Here is a 19,281-nt window from a genome sequence, read left to right on the forward strand (position 1 = left end):
AATCATTTTCAAAAATATTGTTTTTTAAAAGTATTGATTAGCAAATAGATTTTCATGAATGCTTTTTAAATCTCAAATGCAACAATGATGACTTTTAAATTCACGTCTCTAATAATGTAAACTATGTTGCTCTTGCCACATTTATCAAACAGGTTAAGTATCACTGTTTCAACTATAGAATATTTTCATGCTTTAGTGTGTTTGTGATATGATATAATACATTTTGAACAAACTATATTTAAGCTTTCCATACAATTAAACAAGGGGGTGATTTAGTGTAAGTTTTATTACTTAAGACAATGCATTGTGTTAAAGAAGAGAAGCACGAGGTATTCATTACTGGAAGTTAATAGACTTTACTGTTAGTTAGACTAATCTAAGTCTAATCCAAAATGAAAAATAAAAGTATAATATGAATTCTTCCTATCTTATGCTCTGCAGAAGTGAGAAAAACAGTTGCTGTTTTATATAAGGAGTGCAACTGAAATATAATATACAAAACCTTATACTATTATCTGCTAGATATAGCACTGATTAAATGGAACGTAAGGAACAGCTAGTTACATCTTTTTGTGATGTAAATACTAGCACCATAAAAATGCTTTTTGTTTCAAAATTTATTAAAATCTTTCTAAAATATGATCTTTCTCTCTCTGCTTTGATAAATGAGTAATATGGAATACACATACAGAACACATTTTACTTATATTAATGTGTAGTGTGGTCACAGCACATGTGATTTTAGCCACAATATCATACTACGTATCATATAAATTAGAATGTATTCTACTTTAGAGTTATTCAAAATATAATTTCTGTTGTGATCATTACAAAGAAAATATCACAGTCCTTTAAAAGTTCAAACAGAACAGGTATTTCCCTCAAAACCATGAAATTGAACACAGCGTTACAATTACCTTGATGATGGTCAATGAGCATGTCCATTTGTGTCTATTCCTAATAAATGTAAGAAAAAAACTATTTTGTCTTCATTTACTTTAGAAAACAAAGATTGGTTGTTTCTGGCGGCATGAAAGAATTCCTATATGTAACAAATCAGTTAAAAATTTTTAGTTCATTAATTTTATTTAAAAAGTAATTCCAATGAAAACATTTAATTAAGCTTATACAGAACTAAAAAATTAAATTGTCCTATTTTGTTTAAATTTGTCCTCAGGACCTACCAACACAAAGTACTTGTCAGTTCAGGCATCTACATTCAAAAAACAAGTGAGCTATTTTCCGCTATTAGGCTGAAAAAAGATGATAGAAAGGGGATCTTGATTTCATGAAGCTCTAATCATACTGGAGAACTATTTTGACACGAGCCAACAATAAAACAGCACTAATGGCAACAATTAGGAACGCTTTATGAGTTTAAAATGTCTTCCTGCTTCTTGTCCCGTGTCAGCACCCGAGTTCAACCATAATCTCTCACTCAGAACATTGCAAATAGCCTATTTCTACCGTCCCAAGACTCGAATCTGTGCTTCACAAGGTATGACAGAAAAATGTCCACATGACAAATAGAAATACAGATCAAAAATGATTAATTTCACAATGATAAACTGGATTCATAAAGCCCTCTACGAAAAGGGTTCATCCTGTACTTACATATACATGAACATGTAAGCAAGTACCTATGGAAAGTACTTCTAAATTATTTTGAATAAGTCACCTGACTGCCAAGATATATAATTGTTATTCACATAAATGTCTTTCACTATATAAGATGTTAATTTTAACAAGGTATTTAACTTTCCAATAAAAGCCTGAAGTATTCCTTCAACTAACTTTTCATTATTACAAACATTAAAAACATATAAATGGTGCCATTAGAGAAACTACCTATTTCCGAATAGAAAAAAAAAGGAATACAAATGAAATTAAATGTAAATAAATATAAATTAAATATAAATAAACTGAATCATCCTTAAAAGCATAAAATGACCCCCTAGCTTTCATATACATTCTAATTAGCCCCTAAGAAACTTTAAATCCAGATAGAAATGGGAAGTTTTTCAAGAGACAGGACTTATATTCTAAAGATGTAACTGAAAAGCTGACGAGAAACAAAAAAACTTAGCAATTGAGTGGAGTCGAATTTACAATCTGTTTCATGACTGATATTATTCGGCTTTGTAAAAAGTGCTGTTCATTTGAACGTGGACACACGATCTGGGAAACCATGAAACACTAATCTTGCAGAGCTCAACCTGATAGATTCCCATGGCCTTTTAAAAAGTTGGTCTTTTTCACACAAGAGGTGAAATACACTCCTAGCTTCCTCTCCACTCCCTATATTTAGTATAATTATGCCCACCAACTCCCATTTTTTTCCTAGCTCAAAGGCACTCGTTCCTTTTTGTACTTAAATATTTACTATGCATTGTGGGAGAGTGCATGCATTCTCCCTTTTTCTCTAAGTAAAACTTCTGATTTTATGGGAACATGTCAGTGCTTCAAACTTAAAACCTACATATTTGTTATTGTCTTCCACAGCTACCTATCTGTGCTTTTTTGGTTATGGCCAAGGAGACAGAAATCAAACACTTCAGTCAAAAGACGATGTGCCTTCTGAAATAAATTTAACTATTTGTTAAAGTCTTTTTGAAATAAATTTAATTTAGTAGAAGAGAAGGTCCTTTTCAATTCCTTGTATGGTTGACCTAAAACACTGAAACAATGGCTGGAACACCAGCATCTCCTGTCGTAAGACAACTCAGAAGCTAAGGTCATGCTCTGAGGACAGAAGACACACTTAAGAGACCGGGTCTTAATGACACTGGGGAACCACCATGGTAATCTTGGACTACATCAATCCTCGGCTGCCTACTTCTGGCATTATTATTTATTGAGAGACAAACAAACTTTAAAGCAATATTTTTACTCTATTACAGAGCTCCTTTGGAGCCCAAGTTATCATTACGCTGTTGGCCTGAGATACTCTTCTCTATATGCAATCCAGGTCCAACCATTTCTTTGTTTCCTAGGCTTCGCCAGAGATTATCTCAAAACTCAGAGGAAAGTCTTCCTCTAACTGTTCAGCTTAGATTGAACTTTTCTAAAGATATATTCTTAGTCCCTATATTATTCCTTCACACCACTCTTTATTGTGGATGATTTCATATTTTTGTTGTTACCTGACTAATGTACATACTCTATCATATCTTACAAAATTATAGGGAATTTTTTTTTTCTGGTCAATAGCACTGTTGAAATAAGGTAAAAAAGGCATAGAATCAAGCCAGGCACTAACTATATCTGCCTATCCACAATGAATCAAATCCACAATGTTGAACATTTTTAGCTATGTTTAGGAAGTTAGAAGCCAAGGGCCTTGAAACAAATACTAACGTAAGTTGATTATATTAAGAAGTGATACTTAGCAAAATCATTTGCTATTTTTGTAAAGAGATTTTATTTAACTTGAAGATTTTCACTTTCAGTTTGAGTAATACAAGAAAATCTTAAGGAAAAAACTTCTAAGAAAAGAAATAGGGTTTATCAAAGAACATATTGAGCACTTAATTTCTGATAAATATGCAGACACCTACTGACTGTTTACAAACAAACAATAAAAAATGACTGTGTTATGGAGAAGTCCACAATGTCAGTCCAGAGACACTACTGGTAAACAAAAGAACAACTAAAGGTCAGTTAATGAATGCCTCTTACAATAGATGAATTATGAGTTCTAATTTGGAGATAAGCAAGAAGACAATGATAGATAGGAGTCAGCCAACATCCAGAGCTGAGATTCTCTCACAACTTTTGAAAACACAAACTCTATTGGATTCCTGGTGAAACTGTGAGGATTGTCACTAACAAATAGTCCAAAAAACCCCCCTCTATTTCTTAAAGAGACTCAAATGTTTTATTATGATTAACTTATGAACTTGTTTTTTTGCTTATCTAATTTTTCTTTACAAATATTTAAACTATCTACCTTATTTAATAATAAATGCTTTAGATTTGAACATTCAAAAGACTTTCACATACATCATCACTGCTTGTAAGAGACGGTTCTGTGGTCAACAAAAGAACAGGAAGGTCATTCTGGGGTGATTCAGCAAACGAGGAATGAAATGTGGGGTTCCTGAATCCCATCCAGGGCTCACTTCACTGTCAGAAGTGTGGAAGTGAAAAGGGTTTACATTTTCAAATTATTTTTTAAAAACCTGTATGGTTATTGTAGAATGTGCAATTTCTTAGAATCCAGTCTTTTCAAAATAGTATGCTACAGTATGGAACTTTCAAATTCATCCAAGCAGAAAAAACTAAGATGCATGTATTAACAAATCAGTTTCTAGCACATTAGGTACAGGTACTAGACAACTAGTGCACATTAGACAAATACCTGCATCTAGTGTGTTACAGGTTAGCCACTCAATAGCACATATCTTCACATGATCAAAAACCCACGTGTCCAGTTGTGTTACATCGTGGGCACCAAAATCCTCACTGGAAGCATCGTAAGTGTGTGCAAAATTATGGTTTCCAAGGTCACCTGAAGAGGAAATTGGGGGGGGGGGGAATTTTAATGACATGCCATGGACCATGGTGTATGCTTGAACATATGCTGCTGCTTTTGTTCTCCCAGTAACATTTTCCAATTTTACAGATACAAGTGAGTTGTAATTTAAAATGCTAAGAGAAAAAATCACAACGCTAGTTAGTATACAATAGCGCAAAAGTAAACAACAGAGTTTGTCTTCAAGTAAGGATGAAACTAATCAAAGAATTTGAGCATCTAGGGATGGTACAATCTAAAACAGATTAAATCACCTGTTTTACAAAATTCCCTAACCAAGAAGAAAATTCAAATATTTCAATTCTTTTATTCATAAAACACATGCATTTTTCTCAATATACAAGAAAAAATATTGATAATTGCCAAAGAGTTTGAAAGGGTCAACAAATATATTAATCTTATACACTTGTATGATTTTATTAAGGATCTAATCAACTTAGTGAATTTCTGAGTTAGATAGCCTCTTAAAGGTCATAAGGAAGAGATAAAATAATGATAATCTTTTATAATAATGACAAGCTAAGCTCTAATGATACTGGTTCTACTCCTCAACCATTCTACTCTTCAAATCCCAAGTAAAGGTCTGAGTGAGACTGCAAGTTACTATAAGAAATGGAACACTTCTATTGGATTGTCTCCAGTTAAGGCTTTGATCCTGTCCTATGAACTGTAGTCAGAAGTAGGGAGGTGAATTTGGTAAGCCATAGCAACTTCATCCTCACCACTACCAAAAAAAGCTTAACTCCTTGCTGCTTGGAAGAAAAGCTATAACCAACCTAGACAGCATATTAAAAAGCAGAGACATTACGTTGCCAACAAAGGTCCATCTAGTCAAAGCTATGTTTTTTCCAGGAGTCATGTGTGGATGTGAGAGTTGGACTATAAAGAAAGCTGAGCACCAAAGAATTGATGCTTTTGAACTGTGGTGTTGGAGAAGATTCTTGAGAGTCCCTTGGACAGCAAGGAGATCTAACCAGTCCATCCTAAAGGAAATCAGTCCTGAATATTCATTGGAAGGACTGATGCTGAAGCTGAAGCATCAATACTTTGGCCACCAGATGCAAAGAACTGACTCATTGGATAAGACCCTGATGCTGGGAAAGACTGAAGGCGGGAGGAGAGGGGATGACAGAGGATGAGAAGGTTGGATGGCATCACCGACTCAATGGACATGAGTTTGCGTAAACTCTGGGAATTGGTGATGGACAGGGAGGCCTGGCGTGCTGCAGTCCATGGGGTCGCAAAGAGTCCGACACAACTGAGCGACTGAACTGAACTGAGGGAGTATATAAATGGCAAGCAGTATTGAGTTTTTGGACCTGCTCTAAATAATAATGTTCTGTGACTATCATACAGAAAATTCTGAGTATCTGTTTTGCTTTTGAGATACAGAATAATCTTTAATGATCCAATTGTTATAATTTATAGTATAATTATACCCATGGCTAAAGGTCCAAACCTTTTCATTAGGTGAAATGACTATAATGCTCCCACTAAAAAGCACTTAATAACATAAAATTCAAGTGGAATCCAGCTGATTCTAGAAAATGATGCAAATAAATTTTCTCATCAAGAGATGTTCTCATACTTGCAGATTCATGCACAGAAACACAATAAATACAACAAATCTCAATGGCGTGATCTTGAATACATGAAAATATAAGTTATAAATATAAAGTTTAAATTTTTAAATCTTTATGTGATTATATACTAACTTCTTAATAATCAAAGTGAGTGAACATCATCACAATGAGATCATTCTAATAAGCGTTCTGGTCAATATTTCACATGAATTAACTTATTTAATGCCCAAAACAAACCTGTAAGATAGAAATTATTATTATCACATTTTACAAAAAAGAAAACTGAAATTTAGAGAAGTTATCTAACTTACCCAAGATTAAAAAGCTGTTAGATGTTAGAATCATATACCATTTCACTGAATCCAAGGTATTTAAACTGTATAATCCAACATTTTAAGTACAACTAAGATGAAAAAAAAAATCAAACTCACACATCTATTATAATATACACTCGTTTCAGAGATGTTACATATGTCAAAACATGTATCTCATAATAAGTAAAATGTATATATTTTAAATTACCATATTGATTTATTGCCTACTTAATATATGGGGAAATACAATCAGTGACTCCTACCTTTGGTAAACGGTCACGATGTCTGGGCTTCCCCAGGACCATGTGTACCTGGTTTCATTAAGAACAGAATCAAATTCTACAGGATTTTCCTTCCATCCTTCAGGTAATTGAGAAAAAAAACAAACAATGACAATTCAGGTATGGCTCCTGAAGAAGTATTTTTCAAATAACAACAAAGAGGATTAACTGCAGAACAAATGCAAAACTAACAACAGATTTTGTTATCTGTATTATACTACAAATTTTTTTTTTTAAAAAAGCTTACAACAGTTAATTGACTTCTTACTAAAATACAGAATCACTTTTGAACTTTTGAGAGTTAACATCTAGGAAAACCAGAGATCTACCCAATCATATTCTATCAACAGGACAGGATGATACAAGATTAAAGTTTTATTCTTCAGTCAGTCCCAGTGAGTGTTTAAGTGACTTAGGTAAGCTAAATGACTTGTCAAAAGGATCTCAAAATGTACTTCGCTTTGTGTTATGATTCAGTATTAAAGAAGCAATATTTATGCAATCAATCTCCTCACGTGATAAAATCATCTAAAGAGACAGTACCTTTGGCAACTGCGCTGACATCTTCATAAAACCCTGCAATCATGGTCACGTGCCCGGGCCGATACTCGGTCGGCACACGTGTGTGAGAGATGCCCCAGCTGCCTTCGTTCATTATGACATTCCTGAAAGGTATCACAGACAAGGAGTCAGCACACACTATGACCACATGCTCTGGTAAGGCTTTAGAAAAACAAGATCACCACAGAAGAAATCCAATCAAAAGAAGGAGTCAAAATTTAAGAAGGAACATTTCTGATCCCAGCTGGGCTCAGCCCAGTTCCTCCCACCAGACGGATTCCGCGGCATAAGAAAGCCCAAGGAACTTTCTTAGACAAGGAACCACCCAACCACTGCACAGAATCACAAAACAAAATAGAGGCTACAGCTCTAAGTCACAAAGTATTGAAACGCTGTGCTACATAAGAAATCACTGATACACAAAGTATTACTTTGTCAATGTTAAATTTCACTAGGTGTGATGATGGTTTTGTGATCATGTTGAAGTCCTTGTTCTTAGGAGATACACACTGAAGTGTTTAGGGGTAAAGTGTTAAAATACTTTGCTTTCAAATTATTCAGGAAAAAATAAAGTTTAAGTGTGTATATGTGTGTGTGTGTATTGAGACAGAAAATGCAAATATGAAAAATGTTTAAAATGGTCATATCTAGATTAAGGATATACAGATGAATATTCATGATATAATCCTTTCAACATTTCTGTAGTTAAAAGTTTTTTAAAAATAAAAAATTAAGAGAGGAAACAGCTATACTCTCAATTAGGAGTTAAATATTCTTTCTAAATTTGAGATTCAGTTCAGTTCAGTCGCTCAGTCATGTCCGACTCTTTGAGATCCCATGAATTGCAGCACGCCAGGCCTCCCTGTCCATCACCAACTCCCAGTGTTTATTCAAACTCCATCGAGTCAGTGATGCCATCCCGCCATCTCATCCTGTCGTCCCCTTCTCCTCATGCCCCCAATCCCTCCCAGCATCAGGGTCTTTTCCAATGAGTCAACTCGTCGCATAAGGTGGCCAAAGTATTGGAGTTTCAGCTTCAACATCAGTCCTTCAAATGAACACTCAGGACTGATCTCTTTTAGGATGGACTGGTTGGATCTCCTTGCAGTCCAAGGGACTCTCAAGAGTCTTCTCCAACACCACAGTTCAAAAGCATCAATTTTTCAGCACTCAACTTTCTTCACAGTCCAACTCTCACATCCATACATGACCACTGGAAAAACCATAGCCTTCACTAGATGGACCTTTGTTGGCAAAGTAATGTCTCTGCTTTTTAATATGCTATCTAGGTTGGTCATAACTTTCCTTCCAAGGAGTGTCTTTTAATTCCATGGCTGCAATCACTATCTGCAGTGATTTTAGAGCCCCCCAAAATAGTCTGACACTGTTTCCACTGTTTCACCATCTATTTCCCATGAAGTGATGGGACCAGATGCCATGATCTTAGTTTTCTGAATGTTGAGCTTTAAGCCAACTTTTTCACTCTCCTCTTTCACTTTCATCATGAGGCTCTTTAGTTCCTCTTCACTTTCTGCCATAAGGGTGGTGTCATCAGCATATCTGAGGTTATTGAGATTAAAACAAGTCAAAAGTTTGTTTTGTTAAAATGTATCACCATATTCTTTAAGCTAAGGGTGATTTGCAAAATCTGGAGAAAAATGCAAAAGCAACAGTAATGCCATTGCAGGTGAAAGGCCAGTAGAGCAACGAGTTATGAAACATGAATTCATTTGTAACAGTTTTCAAGCTGAACTCGCAACTGTCAAAATGTTCTGGAGAGAAGTACCTAAAAGTTAATTGACTTATAACCAAACAGACTTTGGTAAAATACATACATAAAAAGTAAAAGGCTTGAAAAACCATTAAACCACATGTTAAGAGAGAAATATTTTCTAACTTCTTCAGTTCTATAGTGGAAACTGAACTCAAGCAAAAACAGGGAGGTATAAAGCAATGTGGATACTTCTCTTGAGAAACATTTTGATCAGATCGTATTTTTAAAGAAACGAAGAACAGGCGCTGTCAGAGACGCTCATCTTTGCCTGAACAACCAGTCTATTTTAATGTCATTAACTTCGCAGTGAACTACATTCCTCTCCTCTCTATGACAACTAAGAAATGCAACCAAATATATCACCCCAATTTTTAAACTAGTCATAGAAATTTATGTTACATATTTTTGTGTACTGAACCTAACCCTGACAACCTTATTTTCCTACTCGTATTTTCCTATTGCCCTGAGTTGCTTGTTTCTTTGTATCCTTTAATATATTCTGCATTTCTTTGACGCACCATAAATTTATTCCTGGAAATCTGACATAGAATTCAGGTTCATTCATTCTTCTAGCAGTCAACAAATACTGATTAACTGCCCAATATATTTTAGGCACCAGAGATAATGTAGTGTACAAAACAAAGTCCCTGCCTTAGAGGAAGTTGTACATGCTAAGTAGTACTATAAAGAAAATCAAAACAGGGTAGAGGCATAGGAAGCAATGGTGACAGGTAGGGACAGGGGAAAGACAGACAATTTCAGATAAACTTCCCTTGAATTTGAGTTTTAATCTCTCCACAGTAGCATTAGGAAGGGCTTTTGAGGGGCTTGCTATGAATGAAAAAAATAAAGAATAGTTGATTGCAAGAACCCCACAGGTCCAAAAAATTAAATATTTCTTTTCAAAGCCACTTAACAGAATCCAAAATTATCATATTACATAGCGATATAAATTTGGAAGGCTTTATTTTATAGAAAACATATTTTGAATAGAAATTTATATTTTTTAGCTAAATACCTTTGTAATTGGCAATTCACTGAAATTTATGCTTGTCATTACTTAAAAATTGACCAGTCTTACTTTAGAAAACAGAAAAAAAGATAATATACTGAGTTGTAAGCCAGGATTCAGAAATCAGGACAAGTGAGGCCAAGCAGCTAAGGTCATGCATTTCGACTACCTGGTATCAACTTCCACAATAACAGAAGTAACTGTAGAAGGGAACACACTTGCTAATTTCTATGACAAAGGCAGAGGCATATGTGCCCTACTCTCTTTTTCATCATCACCTCTCTACCCAATGTGAGATAAACATTATTAGCGTAACAATTTCCAGAGATGTCTTTGTACCAGCTGACATGCTTACTAACAAATGGTGCCCTAGAATTTCCATCTTCGTTTAATTCATAAAGTTTATCTGCTTGCAGGCCATCAGCGACAAACAGCACTAATCGTTTTGCTGGGGGAGGCAGGGGTGTAAACTGAGGAGTCATTCCATGAACCAAAGGAGAGGTAAAATACATGTCGAAGATGGGGGCGAAGAACACGAAGTGCATAAGCAAGCCCAAAGCAACGTACAGCAGCATATCCAGGGGAACTAATCCCCAAGAGAAACTGGAAAGAGGGAGCAAAACTAAATCTGGTAAGCCTTAGTGCAAACAAGTATGTTTTCAACTTACTTGATGACTAGAGCTGCCTGCCTCATTTTTCAGTCTCAAAAAACTTCTTAGGTTGGTGGACACTTTTTATTTCCTCCGTCTTTCAATAAGCTTCATTGTTCTGCGGCTACTTGCCTTATCTACACGGGTAATTGTTTTCAAGTTGTGGCTAAGAGGGCTTCCCTAGTGGCTCAAACCGTAAAGAATACGCTGGCAAAGCGGGAGACCTGGGTTCGGTCCCTGGCTTGGGAAGATCCCCTGGAGATGTGGAATGGCAACCCACTCTAGTATTCTGGCCTGGAGAATTCTAGGGACAGAGGAGCCTGGCGGGCTCTAGTCCATGGGGTCATGAAGAGTTGGACACGACTAAGCGACTTAAAAAGAGAGAAGAGAGTTCTTAACATAAGATCTACCTTCTTAAATTTTTACGTGTAAAATACAGTATTTCAAACTATACGCACTGTTGTACATCAGATCTTGACAACTTATTCACTTTGCAAAAGTGAGATTTTACAGTCATGGATCATCACCCCCCACCCCCACCCATCATGAGTTTGACTCTTCTGGATTATCTCAGACAAGGAGAAATGTGCACATCTGTCCTCCTGTGACTGACTTGTTTCACTGAGCATTATGTCCTCAATGCCATAACCATTACATTGGCCAAAACTTGTTATTGTAATCTGTTTAATTTTGTACAGTCTGTTAACTTATTGTGGTTTTAATGTACATTTCCCTGGTGATCAATAATGTCGAGCTACTTTACATGAATGTAATGGACATTTTTTAATCCTCTTTTATCCCCTTTTCATTTTTTTAACTGTGTTTTTCAAAATTTTTTCAAATTTACTTAAAAATTCTGAAAGTTCAATGAATTAACTTTTCTTTGGTGATTGTATGTTGTGTTCCACCTAGGGAATTTTTGTAGATGACAACACTTTCTTTAGTACAGACTTTCAATATTTTTATTTTAAAACAATTTCAAGTCCAGAGAAAAGCTGCAGTAATGGTACAAACATCCATATACCCCTTAGCCATGTATCTCTAACATTATCATTTTTCTCTGGTCCTTGCCTTGTCTCTTTAACTTATCCCTCTCGTGTGTGAGTGTGGGTGTGTGTGTGTGTGGGGGGGGCAGGAGTTTACTTCAGTGTTTATTTTCTGACAATAATGATACTCCCTTATGTACCTACGGTGGTTACCAACTTCAATAAACTCAACGTCAGTATTTTACCTAATCTACCATTTATACTCCAACTTTTTGAAGTGTCCCAGTGATGTTCTTCACAGCATTTTTATAGCTTTATTAAGGCATAACTGGCCTGTAATAAGCTGTGTACATATTTAAGTGTATAATAATCACAGGAGAGTGAACATACTCATAATCCTCAAAAGTTTCCTCATGCCCCTGTGGCTCATCCCTATATATTTCACTTTTTGATGTTATTGTAAATGGCATTTATTTCAGTTTCCCCTCGTTAGTTTTTAAATTACCACTGATTTTTATATATTCACCCTGCATTCTGCAACACTGAAAAACTGTTATAGTAGTTTTTATGTAGATGCCTTTTGATTTTCCAAGGAGAAAAATTATGTCACCTGTGAATAAAAGGACTTCTTCCTTATCAATCTATACACTTTTAATTTATGTCTCATGCTTGTACTGGCCAGGACTTCTAGTGTAATGTTGAGTAGGTGTGGAAACAACAGAAATCCTGCCGTGTTTCCAGTCTTAGGATGAAAGTTGTCAGGTTTTTTTTCATAGACTCCTTTTGTTGCATTAAAGAAGTTCTCTTTTACTCTCAATATGCAGTTTTAAAGTTGTGAATGAAAAATGCCAGATTTTGTCAAGTGCTTTTGACAAAAGCAAAAGTGAGAGGGGCAGATCACATGAGATCCTGTCCAGTGAGAGGGCCATGGCTATCTGGCTTTTCTCTTTTGGTCTCTCCTGGTGTGGGATCTTCTGGTGTGGGGCCTCTCCTGGTGTGGGATCTCCTGATGTGGGGCCTCTCCTGGTGTGGAGGTCTCCTGGTGTGGGGCCTCTCCTGGTGTGGGATCTCCTGGTGTGGGGCCTCTCCTGATGTGGGGCCTCTCCTGGTGTGGGATCTCCTGGTGTGGGGCCTCTCCTGGTGTGGGGCCTCTCCTGATGTGGGGCCTCTCCTGGTGTGGGATCTCCTGGTGTGGGGCCTCTCCTGGTGTGGGATCTCCTGGTGTGGGGCCTCTCCTGGTGTGGGGCCTCTCCTGGTGTGGGTTCTCCTGGTGTGGGGCCTCTCCTGGTGTAGGATCTCCTGGTGTAGGATCTCCTGGTGTGGGGCCTTTCCTGGTGTGGGGCCTCTCCTGGTGTGGGATCTCCTGGTGTGGGGCCTCTCCTGGTGTGGGATCTCCTGGTGTGGGGCCTCTCCTGGTGTGGGGCCTCTCCTGGTGTGGGGCCTCTCCTGGTTTGGGTTCTCCTGGTGTGGGGCCTCTCCTGGTGTAGGATCTCCTGGTGTGGGGCCTCTCCTGGTGTGGGATCTCAAGGTGTAGGGCCTCTCCTGGTGTGGGGTCTCCTAATGTGGTGTCACCTAATGTGGTGAACTACAATGATGGAGTTTCAAATGTTAAATCAAGCTAGGGTTCCCAGAATAAACTGAACTTAATCATTAAGTATTATCCTTTCTATATACTCTTGGGTTTTATTTGCTAAAATATTTAGCATTTTAAATTAATATTTATTAGTGATATTAGACTATATTTTTTTTTTGTAATGTCTTTCTCTGGTTTTGGTGTCAGACAATGCATTAGGAAGTGCTATTACCTTTTATTTTTTGGAAGAGTTTGTGTAGAATTAGTACTATTTCTTCCTTTATTGTGTAACAGGATATCAATGGCTCAGAGTTTCCTTTGTTGGAAGGTTTTTAACTATAAATTCAATTTCTTCATATCCAGAGAGATAGATACTAAGATTATTTACTAGTTGCTGAGTAAGTTTTGGTACTTGTATCTTTTGTCCATTTGTCCATTTCATCCAAATTGTCAAATTTATTATGACAAAACAGTCCATAATATTCTGTTCACTTATTCTTTCTTCTGTTCTCTAGCTCAGAACTCTTCTATCAGGTATCATATTTAGTTATGCAAAGTAACTCATTTTTAACTCATTTTAATTCATTTCAGTAAGATCTTAAACTCGATTTACAACTAAAGTACATATGGTATCTACCTAGATGTAGAGAAGCTCCCATTGACTTAAATACTCCTCTCTACCATGGAAACCTGAGTACCCTCATCATGTTCATTAATAAGGAAATATCTTTATCATTTCTCACTTTATTTTGCATTTACAAATAAAACTCCCTGGACTTATGTTCTTTCTTTTCCCCACTGTTGTTACACAACTTTTCTGTAAAAAGTATCAAAGTGTCAAAAGTATCAAAGTGTGTTAAAGGATAATACAAATTTTCCACTACCCTAAAGCTTACTGAAGTAGTAAAACAAACATTTGAGAACTTCGACCCTGAAGCTGTAATAGCTAACACAAAAATCTAGCTCTCTCACATAGTAACAGTGGGATCTTAGTCAGTCCCTCCCCGGCACTTTCGAGCATCACTTCCTCAGGGACTACTCAGTCCAAATCAGAAGCTCAAACCTTTACTTCAGTTTATAACTACACAGCTATGACTCTGACTATTTGTAGTAATGTCTGCCTCTGTAACTTCATGCTGATTCCAGCAAGACAGGCTTTCTCCAGTACTCCGCCCAGTGCTGGGCACTTAGTCAGGGCTATTAAATAACCTAGGACTGTCCATTCAATGGTATGTGTGATATGCACTGTAGCCACTAGAGGCTGCCTTGCTTCTCTATTTATTCCCCAAGAACAGACACAAGAGCAGTGAAGATTCAAGATAAATACAACCACAGTAACTTTCACATTTGTCATTTACACCAGTGTTCTTGCCTGGAGAATCCCAGGGACTGCAGAGCCTGATGGGCTGCCATCTATGGGGTCGCACAGAGTCAGACACAACTGAAGCGACTTAGCAGCAGCAGCGGTGGCATACATAAAATTTCAGTGATTCCAAAATATCATCCTTCACATGCTACTTAATTATAGCTATGCACATATAATTAAGCACTATTATCATTTAATATTTCTCTTTTTTAAAAATCACTTTTTATTCAAATTTAGTGAAAAAGAACTTTTTCACGGGTGAATCATTTGGAAATCACCTAAAAAAATGAATAACTACTAAAATGTTTAAAATACACATAACCATGTATCAATAAAAGTCATTTAACTTATACCTCTGGGATGTTTACCACACACTGAAAAACAATGTCAAAAATTAGAATATGTAAAAATGTATAAAAAATTAGATATTTATAAAACTTTACATCAATGAAAAACTTGCACTGAAAATATTACTTGTGGTTATTTTAAGAGTACTAAAACAAAAAAATAATTTTTTAATCAAGAAAACAATTGAAGTGCTTGGAAAAAAGTGATCTTTTATATTTTTTTTTTTATCACTAACATACAAGCATCAATGTCTATCCAGATTATTCAGTGAAACACTGGCTGTAAAGACCTAGATTAACGCAAAACTTGGTAAGTAGAAGGAAAATTCCTCAACAATATTAATGGCAAATTATTATTAAATATAAATCAGCAATTGTTAATAATATCTTAGTATGCACTATTAATATTTCTTCAACATTTTTAATTGATAAGGAAATCTCTATGCACTGTGGAAGAGAAAGGTACTTACTGAGACAACTGGCCAGTTGATTTGTTAGCGGCTTGGAAGGTCACATTAACAAGTCCATGATTACAGGATATGAGGTAGAACCAGGGAATTACAGATGTGTCATAGGAAGCTGCTTATCAAGGAAGAACTTCTATATCCCACTTCTTACAACTCTCTGAGGAAACATATTTTAAGTCTATTATCAATTTTCATTTTAGAAGTCAGACCCTAAAAGATATTCCCTTTGGGGCCTACTTTGGGGCAATTAGCTTTTTCTGGCTAACGCTACTAAATGAGTGACATCAGGTTTGTTTCACTTTACTTTTAAAAATCTGTCAAATATTGTCAAGATATACGAGTAGTACATTAATTGATAAATGATTGTAACATTTGTTGTGTTCTAGGTACCAGGTACTGTGACAAACACATTCCTAAGTCTGTGTACTTTAAGTATCTCCTTGACAGAGGAGGCTGAGATGAGTCAAGTAACTTTTTAAAAGTCTCAAGGCAAATCATTGGCAGGACGGGGATATGAACTGCATGCAGGCTCTTCAACCTAATAAGCACAGTCCTTGAGAGGAAGACCCTAAGTGTGGGGACCTTAAGTACAACAGATGTGTAAAATTCCCATTATACAGGCGGAAATACTGCATATAAATAACCCATTTCTAAACATGCTTTTTCCACGCCATTCCCTAATCCTTCCCATTTTTCCATTCCAGAAAGTGGTTCCATCTTCAATCTCTCTGGCAACTCAATTACAATAAAGATCAGCAAACCTTTTAGCTAAGGACTATGAAACAACACTGGTGTCTCTTTTGATACTATTTTCCTAAGATCTGGGATTTTTTTCCCATGCTTTTCTTCAATACATGGCATGCTCGCACACACACACACACACACACACACACACACACACAAATTTAGAATTAAACACTAGGAGTAATGTTCTGTTAAAAAAAAAATGCTTCCAATTCTTAGTATTAAAAGCACCAAAAAAACTTCTACCGAAAACAAAACAGATACCCCAAGTTCAGTTCAGTGGCTCAGTCGTGTCTGACTCTTTGCAACCCCATGGACTGCATCATGCCAGGCTTCCCTGTCCATCACTAACTCCCGGAGCTTGCTCAAACTCATGTCAATTGAGTTGGTGATGCCATCCTGCCATCTCATCCTCTGTCATCCCCTTCTCCTCCTGCCCCCAATCCCTCCCAGCATCAGCGTCTTCTCCAATGAGTCAGTTCTTCGCATGAGGTGGCCGAAGTATTGGAGTTTCAGCTTCAGCATCAGTCCCTCCAATGAATATTCAGTACTGATTTCCTTTAGGATGGACTGGCTGGATCTCCTTGCTCTGCAAGGGACTCTCTGAGGGACAGCATTTGATGTTTTGAAGCGTCCCCATTGTGCAAGCTGTGTATTAAATCACAAGTGCTTACTGCGCTCCTAATAGTTTGTTACCGAAGTCGAGACTATCGGGATATTTGCAGATCCAAGCAGATCCCAACGTCCCCGCTGCATGTTCCATTGGCTCTGTCCCTGTGCCGCACCCAGCCCCCCGGGTCCCGCAGGCACGAGGCTGGGAGGGCGAGAAAGAGGAAGCAAGCCCCCTTCTGATCACCGGCCCTGCCCGGCACCGGCCACCCCCGCGGGGAAAACGTCAGCAGCGGGCAGCGCACACCGCAGGAGCGAAGGAAGGGGGGCGGCGCACCCCGGCGAGCGCCACTGTCGGGCCGGTCCCTGCCTCCACTTCTCCCGGACTCTACCTGGGCTTGAGCAGGTCAGGCCTGACCTCGGGAACGAGGTCTCGTCAGCGCGAAGGCGGGGCCCGGCTGCGAGTCAGAGCTCCTCTCCAGCCCAGAAGAGAAGCTTCCTAAGCCACCATCACAAACGCCCCCCAACCACGAAACGACCCTGACACTTACCTGGCCAGAAGCTACTCTCGCGATAATTCCCGGGTCAATCCTCCGTGACTCCAATCCCCGCCCCTACCTCCTGCGACCAATCAAAAAGGAGTGGGGTGGGGCTTTGTTTTTGAGCAGGGGGCGGGGCCCCTCAGTCTCTGCTCGCCAGCGTGGGGAGCAGGTGGGGCGGGGCGGGGAGAGGGGCGGGGCACGCGCCATTTCTCGCGAGACCGGGGACCAGGAAGACGCCCGCAGAGCCGGGCTGCTGGTGCAGATGCGGCTGAGGTAGTGGCTGGTGCTATCGCTGCAGCCTCCGGACGGTTCGCTTCCGAGCCTGCGCCTGGTCTCCAGGTGAGGAGGCCGGACGTGGCAAGGCCGGGTCTGTGGAAGCGAGCGGTGTCTGCCGAGGCTGAGCGGGGACTCAGGCCGCGGCCTGTCAGAGCCAGACAGGGAGGCGCCCACACTCCTAACAGTTAAGATGGAGGCGATGGCGCCTGGAGGTGGCGGCGGCGGCGTGAACCCTTTCCTCAGAGATTCGGACGAGGATGAGGACGAGGTCTCGGTGACCGACGGGCTGCGGGCAGGACTTCGGCTGGGTGCCGGGGGCGGCCTAGATCCAGGCTCTGCGGACTCGCCGTCGCCTCAGCACCCCGTGGCCTTGGGGAGCAGTGCCCGAGCTGGGCTCCCCGGGGAGGCGGCGGCGGCGGCCCTGTGGGACCCTCGGGGAGATCCCAGCCCGCCTGTCAGTTGATGCGATCGCGGCCCAGCTGCTGCTCGATCAGTACCTGCTGACCGCCTTGGAGCTGCACACCGAGCTGTTAGAGAGCGGGCGCGAGCTCCCTCGGCTGCGCGACTACTTCTCCAATCCTGGCAACTTCGAGAGGCAGACCGGGACCCCGCCGGGGACGGGGGCGCCGGGGGTCCCCGGGGCGACCGGCCTGGAAGGCGCAGGAGGTCGGGAACGGAGTACGACGTCGGGTGGGGGACAGCTCAGTAAGTGAACGACGGCGCTGTCCCTCCGACTGGGCTTTTGGGGTTGTGGGGGGTTATTGTGGGGAGGGGGTGCTTGTGGGCCGGTGCTGAGTACTGGGAGCATTTCAGCTAGATGGTTGGGGCGGGGGTCGGGCGGTGATCTTTTGCGGTGGAGGCCAAAGGATCTGACAGCGACTGTTGTCTCGCTGCCTGCCTCCACCAGCTCCTGGTTCCACTATTGGTGTCGATATCTATTTAATATCCAGAGTTTCTAGTTCACTGGCTACTACATGACTCCAGAAGACTCCCTTGCAACCTTGGTTTATCGCTTTAATCGTTTTTCCATTCTCTCCTGTCTCCTGAACCGCCACTACCTGGAAACAGTGTTCCTTATGTTGTTCCTAGTAATTATTTGACTCTAAGTCAAGAGAGTAAAGAATAGGATATGTTGCTCTCTCCCCGAAACCAGATCTACTTGAAGACCCCTTGTCTTTGGGTTGAGTTGATTACTCAAAAGTTGCATCTTCTGCATAAAATTTGTTCAGTTTAATTAAACTCAGTTTCATTCACTTTCGGTTCCTTAATTTCAGTGGGTGTCCAGAATTATAGGAAGTCTAAGGAGCAGAGTAGGCAGGTTCTCCCTGCAGTGTTACCTCCTTGGTCTCAGAACCCTGTAGGCTTTTTTCTCTTGGTAAGTTTAGGAATTAACTTTTCTGCCGCGTTGTAATCATTGTTAACCGTATAGAGTGGTCGTTTACCTCATTCATCATATATTTATAAGCATTTCTTATGTCTTTGAAACGTACTGCCAACCCTGGAGAAGGGCATGGCAAGCCACTTCAGTATCCTTGCTTGGAGAATCCCATGGACAGAGGGGCCTGGCAGGCTACAGTCCATGGGGTGGCAAAGAGTCGGACACTACTGTGCGACTTAGCACATGTCCTTAATTCAGAAGGTTCTTACATTTTAAAATATAGC

General features: G+C 39.4%; 2 protein-coding genes across 7 annotated transcripts in view; one reads left to right on the forward strand and one right to left on the reverse strand.

Moving 5' to 3' along the window:
* The window catches only part of LOC122450876 (GPI ethanolamine phosphate transferase 1-like), a 28,876-nt gene extending 11,540 nt beyond the window's left edge, over positions 1–17,336 (reverse strand). For all 6 annotated transcript variants that reach the window (XR_006272260.1, XR_006272259.1, XR_006272261.1 and 3 more), the window contains exons 1-5: positions 17,194–17,336; positions 15,452–15,605; positions 7,256–7,377; positions 6,695–6,791; positions 917–957 (exon numbers count right to left, since the gene is read on the reverse strand). Coding sequence is in view for 2 of the 6 variants with exons in the window: in XM_043483227.1 (XP_043339162.1) it covers positions 917–957; positions 6,695–6,791; positions 7,256–7,367 (250 nt within the window). In the remaining 4 variants the exon portion in view is untranslated. The remainder of the gene's footprint in view (positions 1–916; positions 958–6,694; positions 6,792–7,255; positions 7,378–15,451; positions 15,606–17,193) is intronic.
* Positions 17,337–17,530: 194 nt separating this feature from the next.
* LOC122450878 (RAB11-binding protein RELCH-like) overlaps positions 17,531–19,281 on the forward strand; it is a 125,273-nt gene continuing 123,522 nt past the window's right edge. Inside the window, exon 1 of the mRNA XM_043483231.1 lies at positions 17,531–18,324. Within this exon, the coding sequence (XP_043339166.1) occupies positions 17,810–18,082 (273 nt within the window). The 5' untranslated portion in view covers positions 17,531–17,809 and the 3' untranslated portion in view covers positions 18,083–18,324. The remainder of the gene's footprint in view (positions 18,325–19,281) is intronic.

Source organism: Cervus canadensis, chromosome 12 (assembly GCF_019320065.1).
Source record: "Cervus canadensis isolate Bull #8, Minnesota chromosome 12, ASM1932006v1, whole genome shotgun sequence".
Taxonomy (NCBI): Eukaryota; Metazoa; Chordata; class Mammalia; order Artiodactyla; family Cervidae; genus Cervus; species Cervus canadensis.